Raw genomic sequence first — 14,202 nt, forward strand, 5'->3', positions numbered from 1 at the left:
TCTACTTGGTAAATTGGTCTTGGTTTCTGGGTTTATTACTGTGGTTTGGATATTGGTTTTAATGTTTGATGGCTGTTTTATTGGATAGAGCAATGTTCATAATAGAATGAACATTGAATTACTATGTTTAAATTGCTGAGTGCTGCTGGGAGGGAAATGCAGTGAGTGCCATAATTTCCCAACACATGAACAGCAACTAATAGTCAGTTCAAATGCATTTTAAAGCAAAACTGAGAGCAGCTCTCTCTGTCTCTTTCCCCTCTCACACACAGCCTTCACATTTGACATACAGCACATGCTGCATTTTTGTTCCCATATATGGAAAATTAGTTTCTGAAGAACTGGCCTAACAACTTACACTGAACTGGAAGTCAAAAAAACAATAAATGAACAAAGGGCTCATTTTCTTTTAGCCATGTGTGTGAACGAAGCCCTGTTTTATTGAGTGCAACATTATTTAAGGAAAAAGCACAGTATCTTAAATGCCAGTTTATGATCATTCCAAATTTTACACATTATAACAAAGGAAAAGTCCGTTTTCACTGATCCTCCTCCTGAGGGAAGCTTGAAGATAAAAAGGGGGGGTGCACAGTGAAATAAGGTTTCAAATAGGTTTTCTCCACAAAAACTTCAGGAGTGTAGAAATTCTGCATTATAAGGCAAATATGAAGAATGTCATCCTCGAGTCTCAAAGAAAGCTCAGTTATTCCACCAAATAGAATGCACCCATACTCAAAGTCAACTTATTGAAAAAATAGGTTGATGCTCTATTCAGTAGTTAACGTGGAGAAAAAGAATTTCACATTCCATTTGTATGTTCAACTGATGCAGCCAAGATCCTTCAGGTTATCTAAAAGCGTTCATCGGGAAACGCAGATGGGTTTAAGTGTCAATCAGTTGCAATCTGCTAATTTGGTTGGAGGCCTTCGCAAATGTTTGGTGACGATTGCAAACGACAGCCAGGCAAATCGGAATAATACAGTAGCCCACCGTTTTGGGATCAGCTCTTGTACAGGAATAAAGGAACAGGAACATTTGTAAATAAGGGATCAAGAAGATAATAGTCCACAGCCAAAAGGGTACGGACAGCAGCCGTGTTTTTAAGGAGTGCATCCAGGTCGTTTCTTCTCTCAGTTTTTCAGGAGGTTGCTGGATGTGCTCCAGTGCCAGTCTGTTGTAAGTCTCATTGATTTCAAAGACATAGTAAAATGCTGCCGCACTTGCTATTAAGTATAATCCCACACCAATCCATCCCATCCTCTGACGGAAGTTCATCATTCTCCATGCTCTGAACCTTAAAAAAAGGAAAAAGATAATCAAAGCACTTAAAGAAATATCAGCTTGTCATGTTACAGGATACGATTTTCTAAGTGTAGCTGAAGTGTTACTGGGCAAATGCTGTTTCTGCTCTCCCCCCCCCCCCCAAAAAAAATTCTCCCAGTAGATGTCAGTAGGAAATGTAATGTGCAAAATGCTAGAGACAGGGTGTTAAATTTTCAGCAGAAGTGAAAGAGATGATGAGATGGTTGGTTTTGAAGACTGATCCCAAGTGGATGTAAGCTGCAATCTTCAAAGATTTATTCTACAGTGCAGCCAATTTAATGTTACTTATTAATCAGGGTTTTTATCCCACCATTTTAGGCTACATTATTCCCAAACATTCCAGTTTAATCAAGGGGGCTGGGTATGCGAGATGGTAAGTGGGTGGTGGCCCCCTTCCTCAATAGATAAAGCCGGAGTTTAGAGGAGAGAGGTTAGGGAGGGTATTGTGGCAGAGAAGCAAAGCAGCAAGCTGGTAAGCCAGACAGGCAGAGTAATGGTTGGTTTCTGTTCAAAACCAGGGCTGCGGCTATGGGAGAAGCAAGACCCTCCTGGGGTGCTGGTGCTGCGGACCCCTCCATCGTAGGCTCAGGCTGTGTATATGTGTACATAAACCATATATCATAAAGACAACACAGTCTCCACTGTGCCTCATTTCTGAAAGAAAACACAAACCCCAGGTAAGTGCCTGGAAACGATGGAATCTTGCACCACTCAGAGATTGGGGTGGCATGCAGAAATATGAAGCACTGTTGGCATTGGCCAGCAGTGGTTCTCCAGGGTTTCAGAAAGAAACTTCTCCAAGCCCTACCTAGAAATGCTGGAACTGAACCTGGAACCGACTGCATGTAGAGCAGATGCCCTGCCCCCTGAGCTAAGCCCCTCCCCAAAAACCTGAGAGTTACCAGCCAACCACAAACTTGACAGTTTCAGTAGCACTGTTCACTCTTTACCGAGTGGAAAAGGAAGTAAGAATTGGTGTAGGCGTCCTTTGAGAAAACCGAGTGGGAAGCAAAAGCCTGTGTACAGAGGTTGCGACACTGGCCCTCCGGCCCAGACAGTTAACACAAGTGGGGAGGAGCTAGGAGAGATGTGAAGACCAAGGGGGAAAGCTATGCCCCCCCACTCCCATTCCCCCCCCCCCCCGGTTTTCCTCTGGGAACTTGGAGCCTAAACTTATGCACCTTGCTCTGATGGAACGGGACGGATAATACCATGTACGAGAGTGTGTGCTCCCTTTTGAAGAGTACCATAGACACAGCAGCTGTATTCCTTAACTGTCACTTTATGAGAGTTGCATAAATCTCAAAGCTGTATAAATATCACTTATGAGATTTAAGACTGGCTTACATGACTTTCAGTAAACATCTGCAGACAAGAGCATGCACCCCTCCAAAAAATCCATGTACATCAGGGATGGGGAACCACATGCCCCTTAGGGCCTTATTATCTGGCCCCTGGAAGTCTCCCCGTGTCACATATACCCTCTGTATTCCTAAGCCACACCCTCCTCAAGTGTTTGGCATGGCTGGAATATGTCCTACTGCTTCTTGTTTCTCTGGATAGAGGGGGGGCTTTGTGTGCAAGCACAAAGAAACTGGCTTACCACTCAAGAGTTAAGATTTACATTTTTTTGCTCTGCTCACTTTTACTTTTGGCTTTGCCCGCCACTGGCATGTGGCCCTTGAAAGGCTGCCCAGAAGGAAATGTGGTCCTTGGGCTGCAAAAGGTTCCCTGACGCTGATGGGCATGCTTACATGTGAATGAAGATCTCCAGTTGTTTTTGGACTACAATTCCCGTCATCCCTGACCACTGGCCCTGCTGGCATTAATACACTACCAACATCATCAACAGTTTTTTAAGTCAGGGCAATACTTGTTCCTATCCAGCCAACATGGCTCCATGGGGCCCCTCAGGGCAAATCTTTCATCACTTCATTGAATCATTGCAATCACAAAAACCACAGCAACTCTATCTTTGTAGCGTGTGGTTCTCACCAGTCTTTCCACGCCTAAGTGCCTGATCCCGTATTGTGGCGGCTCACATGTAGAAGAAACAGGCTACTGGGCTAGTGCTTTGAACCTTAATGGTTTTAGGCTGGTAGTTACCCAGAAAAATCTGTTTTCTTGGCTAAGTACAGTACTGTTAAGAAGGAAGTTTAAAACTGTTCTCCATTCTGCTGTGTGCTTCCTCCTCTTGCTTTCTGATTCTCAAAGTACCACACTAGACTTCCAAGTTTATCCAGTCTTCTGCAAAAATGACAGACCAATGAAGTTTGATGCCTGTGATAAGAACAGTCTACCAATTACCTCCTTCCCCAAGAAGAACAAGTTGCAACTTTTCCTTTCTCATTTTTGACTGAAAGAGGAACAAGTAGCAGGGAGACATTCTGGCTGGTCCCTAAGCCTGCAACAAAAGCAGGATTTATTGTAGCTAGAAGATATCCCTGGTGCAAGGTTATCTCATTTAATTTCATCTTCTGACCTAGACACAAAGAACTGGACTGCATCAGACAAGAAAAGCAAAATGCCCACTGTAACATGTGCTTGAAATAGTCACTGGCTGAGGGGGCAGAGAAGGAAAGAGGAAGGGGAAACCATCCATTATGATCAGCTGTTTGATGACTGGAAGTTTCTTCTGACCTTTCTTGGGAGCGAGGGGGGAATGACATGCCTGTCTGAGAAGCAGGGAAACTATTTGTGTAAAGTCCCAATTTGGACATGCGGTGGTATTCAACTTAGTTTTACTCACTGAAATCAATTGACCCAACTTAGTGGTGTTCATTAATTCCAGTGAATCTACTTGGGGTAAAACTTAGTTGCATACCACCCAGAAAGAGCTGTGAGCTTTGCTAAAACTGAAGCACACTTGGCATCCAGTCTGCTGAATTTTTATTACTCTTAAAACTTCTATGCCTTTGAGGCCAACACCTTTCTCAAAGCGGTTTACATGAAGTGAAACCATGATCATAATAAAACAGAATTAGAAAACACAAACATGGAAGGTAACAGTCCACAACACAGAACCGCATCTAAGGAAATGCAGCAAAAAACCTGCAGGTATACAAAGGTATTCATCGACCAATGGGAGGGGACAAAAGGGTGGGGGGAATGGCTGAACCTCCAGAGCAGGAAAGACATTCCATAATGTAGCTGGGGACACAAAAATATTAACACACACACCACAGAAAATTATTAGAACTTAACTCCCTACCTGTCAAACACATTATAAGGGGGAAATATTTAATACATCATAAAATAACTCGTTAATTAAAACAAGCTAAGAATAGCAAAACAATAATATTTGTCAACTAACATGAATAACAAAAACTCCCTAAGTCTCCATCCAAAATGAAACTACTGTAAATCCAAAATGAAACTACTGTAAACTCTGTAGTGCAGCTCACTTCTTGCTCTTCAGTATAATGGCAATCCCGAAACAAGATTAGCAGCCTTGTTGCCAGTTTAGGAGTCTGTTTGTAAACGGCGGTACCTCGGTTTAAGAACAGTCCTGTTTACGAACAATTCAGTTTACGAACTCTGCAAAACCTGAAGTAGTGTCCCAGTTTGCGAACTTTACCTCAGTCTAAGAACGGAATCCAAACGGTGGAAGGGCACTGGCGGCAAGAGGCCTCATTAGGGAAAGTGCATCTCAGTTTAAGAACGGTTTCGGTTTAATTCCAGAACGGATTAAGTTCGTAAACCAAGGTACCACTGTATTTGTAAATGTGCATATCACAAAGGCCCCATAGATCTTCAGTGCTCCATCTTATCGAAGGGAAACTAAAGTCCAGGGGCAGAGTTATACAGTTATGACCACTCAGGAAAGTAGAGAACATTAAGCAACACAGTTTTTCAACTTATCTGTACTTGAAATACAGAATTATCTTTTAACAATTGTAAGCTGCAGAACTTGTTTTACCAATAATCTACACCACCTATCCCCTCTCACCACAAAAGTGACATACAACTGCCAGCTAATAATCATGTGACTGTCATTATCATTCATTGCTGCCTGATCATGAGATCTACAAGCACATTTTAGTCAGAAAAATAATATGTAGAACCAACCTTCCCCTCAACCACTGGCCATCCCCAAATCTTTAGGAATAAGCAACAGGACTGAGCAACTACCAACACGCTAAAGGTTGCCTGTTGCCTACAGTATAAAGTCAATTCACATATTTGAGAATTCCCTGCCAGATCTTTGTAAATGTCAAAACCAAAAGTCTTTTTAGAACCTTGTTTTTCAAACCATGACCACAATGAACTTGGAGCCACGAATATGCAGCCAGCTTTTTGCGACTAAATGTTTTTGAACTCTTCCTTTTTAAAGGGTTAAAGATAGTGTATGGGCAATAATCAAAGCAGGCCTGGTAGCATTTTGGAAGATATGTTTTAATTGTTTTAGTTCTGGATTTCTTGGGAAGGCAGATCTATCAACGGCTATTAGCAACAATAGCTGTGACGCCACTATAGAGGCAGTATATGAATGCTAAATGGAATTGGCGGGGGGTGACCAAGACAGCAGATCCACCACCACCCCTTGTTTTGAGCTCCCAAAGACACCTAGCCAGCAGCTTTTGGAAATGGAATGTTGGGCAAGATTAACCTTAGCATGACTAACAGCTCAATTCCTATCTTCCCATGTGTCTTATTTATTTAGATCTGCTAAAGGATCTCATTACCAAAGTGAACACTGTTAACACAAGATGATCCAGTGAAAGTTCACTTTGGCCATCCTTGCTCTGCAGTCACTAGCCCAGGACACAACACATTATGAAACCTGTCCATCAGGCCTCTTTCAGTTATGCTTGCATAGCTGCAAAGACCATTTACAATTTTGCAAAAAATGTTGTTTCAAGGGCAATTCTGAAGCACAACTAATTAAGGAAATATACCGGGAACTCAGGCACTCTGATAAGTTGCAGTGCAGGTCATGCCAGTTTTATCTGCGTAGCAATTCTAGGCATACAATACATCTTTCAGTTGCAAAGGTTGCTATAGGAATGAGAAACACATTTAAAAGGCAGCATTTCAGATAGGTCACAATGAGAAATTCATTTATGTGCATGATGCTATTTAGTGCAACCTGTGGCAACTTGTTTATCACAGTGCAGAAATGGTATACTGCAGCAGCCAAATTTGGAAACTCAACTTAGCCACACTGACTAAAGCTGAAGTGAGCAGGATTCAGTCCTTGCATGGTACACTTTTCTTTCTCTACTAGAAGCTTTGTCTTGCTAGTATTGTTATTTATTAATCTCCTTCCATGCACGTCCCAAGATAATGTACTAAAGGTAACAAAACAGTTACAGAAAAGTTGCAAAAGTAACAGATGAGTATTAAAAAATACATAAGGACACCTATGGCTGAGACCTATCCATTCAGCTGTGTTCCACTGAAGTGTTTTAGAGTACATACTCAGGATCACTCATCAGTTAAGGTGTGACAAATCTATTAAGTGATCTGAACTATGCACTCATCCTTAAGATTGTAAGTACTTTGCTGGATCAGACCCAAGAACCCTAACAACCATGAGCAGCAGGAAGTTGACTGAAAATTGGCCAGCTGTCTACAAGTGGAAAATTGTCTTCTCCCCACTTCTGTACTGGGGGAAAGGGTCAGTGTCAGCCCTGCAACTACTGGCACATTTACAATATCATAAATACATAGCATAATCTTACAACTCGAGCCGTTTCCAATGGAAAGCAAATGCTTAGGAGGCAGCACACTGCTCATTTCACGAGCACAACACAAAGCAAACATGTTAGGCCAGCACTGCAGGGACTTTACAGGATATCTATCCCTTGAGCAGTTTGTCCCTGGGCAATACCATTAGGATGCTCACCTTTTTAACAAACTCCTGCCCCAACTGGGTTCACCTACAGATCATTTTGTCTCCTAAAGTGGACTAATGAGAATATTGTTCAACAAGTTATAATACTGGTGTCATCATCAACACCAGGAGTCAAAGGAATTTTAGAATGCAGAAAAGAAAGGCAAGAAGAAATATCATGACATTCTTAATTATCCTGAATAAAAAAATTCCTTCCAGTAGCACCTTAAAGACCAACTAAATTAGTTCTTGGTATGAGCTTTCATGTGCATGCACACTTCTTCAGATACACATTAATTATCCTGGTTTTACTTTCGTTGTTCTGCAGCTGACACTACCCTAACCAATACCATTTATTCATGACAGAATCAGTTATGGGTCCTTGGGAGTCCTTTACTTTTATTACATGTGCACCTGCATTCTTTCAATAAAGCTTAAAGCCTCACGTAATAAGCAAAAGAGACTGAGCCGTCTATGCTAAAAAGTTTGATTTTCACCTTGCCCACTGACACTAGTACAATAAAACGTATCACTTTACCAAAATTATGTGCCCCCTCTGCCCATCAGATCAACAGCAACTGCATTCTGTAATAGTGCCATAGCAGCCACATTCTTCAACCTACCTATTTTGAAGTAGCCTTTCCATATGAACGCTCACTGAAGAAGAAAAGACTATTACTTATCTAAAGAACTAGAACTATATTTGATATAGTAGCATCTTTATCTTATCTGTCAGACAGCTTCTCAAGCCTGTCAAAAAATTTTCAGTTTAACCCAAGCAAATGATTCTACTTCCTAAAGTGAGATAGTAATCTACCCTCACTTTCCTCAATGTAACCTAACTGCCTAACATTATTCATATCCCACACCCATTTCTACTGCACAGAAAGCTCATGGCTCATTCAATACCCGAATTACAATAGTTTTGTTTTTAAATCGCTAACCACAAACACAATGCAACCCAAGCATTAAGAGGAGGAACGGTCTGTGCGTCACTATTCCTCCCCCAACCCTAGACTAGAGAGTTACTTCTCCCAATTTTGCCTTCCTCAAAAGGCTGACAGTACCTCATCCCCATTCTTCCTTCTAAACCCTTTCCAAGGGCTCCCTTCCTCTTCCCCATAACTCCTCAGAACATAAATCTGACCTAAAACCCAGCATGGATATGGACTGAGATATAAATAAGAGTGCCTCTGGGCACGTACAATGCAACCTTTTGGATGTTTTGTTTGTTTAGCTGCTTATGCGTTCACTACCCTGGGCTCCTGTGGGAGAAAGGCAGGATGGGAATTTACTTACTCAAGCAAAACTGCTTCTAAACAGAGGGAGGGTGTGCATGTGTCGTCGTCCTCGACGCCCCCCCCCCAATTTGCAATGGGGGTAAGGAGCTTCCAGTAGGGAACTTCAAAGCAAATGTAAGCAAAGTGGCCTCTTTCTCTCTCAGGAATGGGATTTCTGTTAGGAAGGGGGTCAGGCTTTTGTTGTGGGGGGAGGGAAACAGAACCTCAGATTTGTATTGATTTTTGTTCACGGGGGGGGGCATGTGCCCCCTTGGCTACGCCCGTGCTCTCAGACTGAATTCGAGACAGGGCTGCGCTCCGTCTTCCTCGTCAGGCTCGTGGGATAGGAAGGGGACCCCGGGGGTCATCTAGCTCAACCTCCTGGCAATGCCCTTTTGCCCAGCGTGGGGCTCGAACCCGCGAGCCTGAGGTTCGGAGCCTCCCGCTCTACGGACCGAGCTGCCCCGCCAGCGGCTGCGAGCGTGTCCCTGAGCCGGTGCAAAGCGCGCCGGGGAGGGACAGAGCAGCCGCCTAGAGCGCCGGCCCCTCTCCGGCGTTCCCCGCCTCAGCCTCCCTCGCCCTTACCTTCCTCCGCCGGAAAACACGGGAACGAACAGCCAGGAGGAGAGAGCGCGGGCGGCCCGACCCTCCTCACCCCGCCGCCTCTCCTGCCGAGCCGCTCTCAGAGCCCACCCCTTCCGCCGCCCTTCCAGGGCCCGCCTCCTCCGAGCTCTGCTTCCGGTGCCGCGCGACATGGCTGCAGTCACGTGAGGAGGGTTCAATTGCCTGGCCGATGATTCCCGCTTTTACGGGCTGCGGAGGCGCCGCTAAAGGGGCGCGGCTCCTTTGGTTTGCGCACCGTGTCTTCCGGGATGTTTTCGACACCCTTGTCCCCCCCCCCCTCCCCCGCTCCCAGGTGTGTTAGCTTCGTATTGCAAAGGTGTCAATTTACAGATTTGAAAATAAGGGACCAGCAGCCTCGAAAATAAGGGATCAGCAGCCAAAATAAGGGATTTTTCTTAGTTTATACAGAAATCCGGCACTGATGGAGCCATGCTGCTTTGGCTGCCACTGACTGTGTTTTGCAGGGGGTTGGACTAAATGATCCTAAGGGTCTACAACTCCAACCAAAGAAGAGTGGCAGACAAAACTGATGAACGACGTCGAGGTGGCAAAGCTTACAAGCAGAATTAGAAACCAGGAAGAGGACCTCTTTAATAAAGAATGGGGAAAGTTTATAATGTATTTGAAAAGCTATTGTAAAGAGTTACATACATTGGTAGGATTGACAGAAAACTTGTAGTGAAAATTTGATCTATGGATGGACAAATGATTTATAAAAATAGAGTTATGAAAGGGATGCAGAGGGGGAAATCACTACATTAAGATGCTGCACTGATTGGAGGGTATGCTAAGCAGCATGTCTGGGCTGCCGTCGTCCTGGCGCGAGGAGTTCCATCGGCCCTTCACCGCACAAGAGGGAGGGAGGGAGAGAGACTCTCACCCATGCCACCCGGGAGCCCAGCATGAGGTGGTTGCAGCGCCGCCGCCGCCGCTGAAGCGCCGCCCTTCTGCGTCCCTCCCCATCCCCTCCTCTTCCTCCTCCCTCAGGCCGCTTCCTCAGCCGCCACCGCCCCTGCTGTCTCCCGCTTCCCCTGGCAGCACGGCGGAAGTCTCGCAAGAAAGGGGCTGCCTGCCCACCAGCCGCCACCCATCTCCTCACGACGCGCCCCTGAGGGGGGAAAGGGAGAGACCGAGATGCGTCAGCTCGTGCACGCACTCTCTCTCAAGGCGGAGGACCCCAAGCCGCTGCTTCCCTCCCAAGCCAGGCGAGCATGAAACCCGGGAAATTTAAGGGACATCATCAATAAGGGACAGCAGCGGGACACGGCGCTTGGATAAGGGAGTTTCCTGCCAAACACGGGACAGTTGACAGCTATGTCGTATTGCAAAGGCAGCAGCTGCTGGGAGGCAATGGAAAACAAATCCAGGCACTTTGAAGATGCCACCTTGCCCCCCCCCCCCGCACTTTTCTCAACCACCCAAGGAGAAAGTCTGGAAAGAGTGGGGTGAGGGGCAATAATTTGTTGTATGGTTTTTTGTTCTTAACATTACCCCCCCCCCCCCGAATAGCAATTAAGACTGCTGCAGGCAAAGACCAGGACCGTTGCTCGCCAAGACATACAGATAAATAAACAGAATAAAATGTCTTAAGTTCCTCCACCCCATTCTCCCATCCCAGGAATGGGGTAAAGAGTTAGTAATGCAGAGCCCCATTTCCGGGTTCTGTTTGAATGCTGCCATTTGCGGGGTAGGAGCGGAAGGCTGGAAGGGAAAGCAGCCGTAGCCTCACTTCACTGTAATGCATTAGTTTGAGAGAAGAAAAGTGACCTTAGTGCTTCATTGGGGCAGACTCGCTCTTTAACCAAGCACACATACATACACATACACGTTCCTGAGCAAGATCAGTAACCACGGGCTTAAGTCACTCTCTACCACTCCATCCCATAATGTAGAAGAAAAAGTAGCTTCTGTTTTTGTACAGTACTGAGTTGGAGGGTGGGAGACCATTTGAAAGCTTTCAGTTTTAAATACCTACCGAGTGGTTCACAACAGCACCAAACCGCCAAGTTACGATCAGGCCACAAAGAAAAAATACAAGAGAGAGGCATTACACATACTTCTGTAAATCAAGAAAATTGTTAATAAAAAGACAACAACAACAACAAAAGTTTGCCTGCTTGCACCAGCATGTGCTGGGCGCCATGAATATATTTTTTAAAAAAAATCCTGATTCACCAACACTTACTCTTACAATGCAAAAACAGCAAGCAACACTTGACCCAAAACTCAACACCTGAACCACATACCAAGCGAGCCGAGCCCAGCTCATATATCACAATTTGAGCAACTGGCTCGAAAAATTACCAACCAAAGGACTGCAACATCACACACAATTTTATTGTTTTATCTTTTGTGTAAAGTGTTTTGAGGTGGTTTTAAAAAAAGAATAGAAAATGAAGCTGTGCATTAAATTTTATGAAATACACAAGCAACCAAAACTCCTTGCTAGTTTCCCACTGCAGGGGACCCTCCAGCCTAATTGAGCTTACAGACCTCATTATGTCAGCCTAACAACACCTGCAGGCTTCCCCATTTGACTCACAATGTGGCTTAGCCCAGTCACTCCCACCTGTCTGTCAACTGCTGTCAGGTGGCATGGCAATAGAAAAAGGTGCCAAATTCTAAAAGTGCTGAAGGCAAGCAGCAAAGGAAGAGGTAGAGTGTGCTCTTGGGTCTTCCATTGCAGCCACAGGCTTAAATTTGAATTGTCTGATCTCATGTGATGCCCCACCACCCGCCCAAGGAGAGTGGGCCAGTTCTGAATCTGGCCCTCTTGACTGGATCTAGTTCCTTGCCCCTGCTTTCCCCCCCAAGTACATAAGAAAAGCATTTCTTCTTATTGTTATAGGTTTGTGGGCGCTTAATGCCTGGGTTTAGTAAACGTTAGGATTTAATTAGAGCTTGTATTTTAAAACGGGATGCCAGACCTGTGTGTTTTAAGATGTGTATTAGACTGCTTTTAAACCCTCTGAAATTAGCATGTGTTAAGGGCTAATTAGGCCAAGCTGCTGCTAATTAACTCAGTCAAATTACCTTGGAGGGACGCGTGTGGTGCTGTGAGTTAAACCACAGAGCCTAGGTGTTGCCGATCAGAAGGTCGGTGGTTCGAATCCCCTCGACGGGGTGAGCTCCCGTTGCTCGGTCCCTGCTCCTGCCAACCTAGCAGTTCGAAAGCACGTCAAAGTGCAAGTAGATAAATAGGTACCGCTCCGGCGGGAAGGTAAACGGTGTTTCCGTGCGCTGCTCTGGTTCGCCAGAAGCGGCTTAGTCATGCTGGCCACATGACCCTCAAGCTGTACGTCAGCTACCTCAGCCAATAAAGCAAGATGAGTGCCGCAACCCCAGATTCAGCCACGACTGGACTTAATGGTCAGGGGTCCCTTTACCTTTAATTACCTTGGAGGTGTTAGCCTGTGGGGTAATGAGGTGTTTTGCACAACAATGTATCACTGTAGAAGGAAAAGAGGCGGGGCCCTTTGACCCCAGAGATAAAGCCAAGAGTTCAGGGACTGCAATTCAGAGTTATGTAACAGAGTTAGGAAGCAATGGGTTGTGACTCCAGTGGCATAGGAAGGGGGGGTGCGGGGGGTGCAGGCCGCCCTGGGTGTCATCAGTGAGGGGGGTGGCAAAATGGCCAGCCAGCTGGGAGGCGGGTGCGCCGCTTCCCTGGTGTCAGCGCTTGGCTCTGAGAGCACTGCACACCCGCCTCCCAACACTACCATCCTGAACAGCGGCTAGGAGCCATGGGGGGGGGGCAAAGCCTGACTCCATCCCACTGGATTTGTGGGGCGGGGGGGGGGGGACTTGGAAGCGGAATTTTCCACAGGAAAACACAACACACCCAAACAGGTGCCCTGCAGCAGCGAGTGTCTTTCAAAACACAAGCAAAGCAACCGAGCTAAGTTACTTCCGTTTACGTCGCGTCCCCACACTGAGCAGCCTTGCAAGGCTGGGATCTGGGGAGCGGAGTGCCAGAAGGGCGCAACAGCCTCCTCTCAGGGCTGGGGTCGCCCCAGTGGCGGTGGGGGTTGCCTGTGCAATGCCTTTGTTCTCTGCCAGTTGCTCTGCCCCCTTGCAGGGCAGGTGCCCGCCCCCTTGCGCCCAGAGTGCGTTGGAGTCATGTGTGACTCCTGAGAGAGGAGTGAAAGGGAGGGAGGAGTGGGGGCAAAGAGCAAGGAGCAAGGTTTGAGAATACAGTGGTACCTCAGGTTAAGTACTTAATTCGTTCTGGAGGTCTGTTCTTAACCTGAAACTGTTCTTAACCTGTAGCACCACTTTAGCTAATGGGGCCTCCTGCTGCTGCTGCGCCACCGGAGCACAATTTCTGTTCTCATCCTGAAGCAAAGTTCTTAACCCGAGGTACTATTTCTGGGTTAGCAGAGTGTGTAACCTGAAGTGTATGTAACTTGAAGCATATGTAACCTGAGGTACCAATGTAATGCTTGGGTCTGTTTAAGCAATTGAAGAAGCCAGAACCTCTCAGGCTAAGATTTAGGCTCGGCTTGTAAATATATGTGTAAATAAACCATATAGGATAAAGAAAACTACAGCCTCCACTGGGCATCATTGCATCCTTAAATTTCCATGCTTAACAAAAGCAACACCAGAGACAATGCTGGAAAGTAAAGTCCCTAGTATTTCAAAATCTGTTGAGGGGCCCTCACCCCCCACACCATAATAACAAAAAGGCCTTCTCCTATGAAACTAAGGTGACACGGTCTTTCTGCATGCAACATTATGTGAGAGCTAGAGAAATCTGCTGTGCTCATTGAAAGCCATTCAGGCAGCAAAGGCACCAACCACCTCCCTGAAGGTTTCTCCTCCTGTTCTCCCAGTTCCGCTGAAGCCCACTAGATGGCGCACATTACCTTGACGAGAGCCAAGGTTCGTTAACGAGGCCTAAAGAGCTTGTGGCATCTTTAAAAGATTTGTGATACAACCTTAGAGTTGAGGTTCCTGGTCTAGGCCTTTTCTCTAAGTTTAGTGGAATAATGTTCCAAATCCAGCGTCAAGACATTTTGACACCTGACGCCAACCATAAAACAAACCATATAAAGCATCCCAGACTCTGCATTCATCATTTGAGGCCCTTTTTTTGTGTGCCTCCTCCATATAACATCTGAAGGGTGATAACATGAG

The 14,202-nt window shown here is 45.7% G+C and overlaps 2 protein-coding genes across 2 annotated transcripts in view; both read right to left on the reverse strand.

Annotated features, from left to right (window-relative positions):
• LOC310706715 (endogenous retrovirus group 3 member 1 Env polyprotein-like) overlaps positions 1 to 14,202 on the reverse strand; it is an 874,531-nt gene that overhangs the window by 503,478 nt on the left and 356,851 nt on the right. The window lies entirely within an intron of this gene.
• On the reverse strand, positions 421 to 9,209 carry LYSET (lysosomal enzyme trafficking factor). The gene is made up of 2 exons (XM_083503561.1): positions 9,025 to 9,209; positions 421 to 1,294 (listed from the first exon to the last, which is right to left on the reverse strand). The coding sequence occupies exons 1-2, from the start codon at positions 9,192 to 9,194 to the stop codon at positions 883 to 885; spliced, it is 582 nt and encodes a 193-aa protein (XP_083359687.1). The 5' UTR covers positions 9,195 to 9,209; the 3' UTR covers positions 421 to 882.

Source organism: Podarcis liolepis (assembly GCF_965112155.1).
Source record: "Podarcis liolepis genome assembly, chromosome: 1".
Taxonomy (NCBI): domain Eukaryota; kingdom Metazoa; phylum Chordata; class Lepidosauria; order Squamata; family Lacertidae; genus Podarcis; species Podarcis liolepis.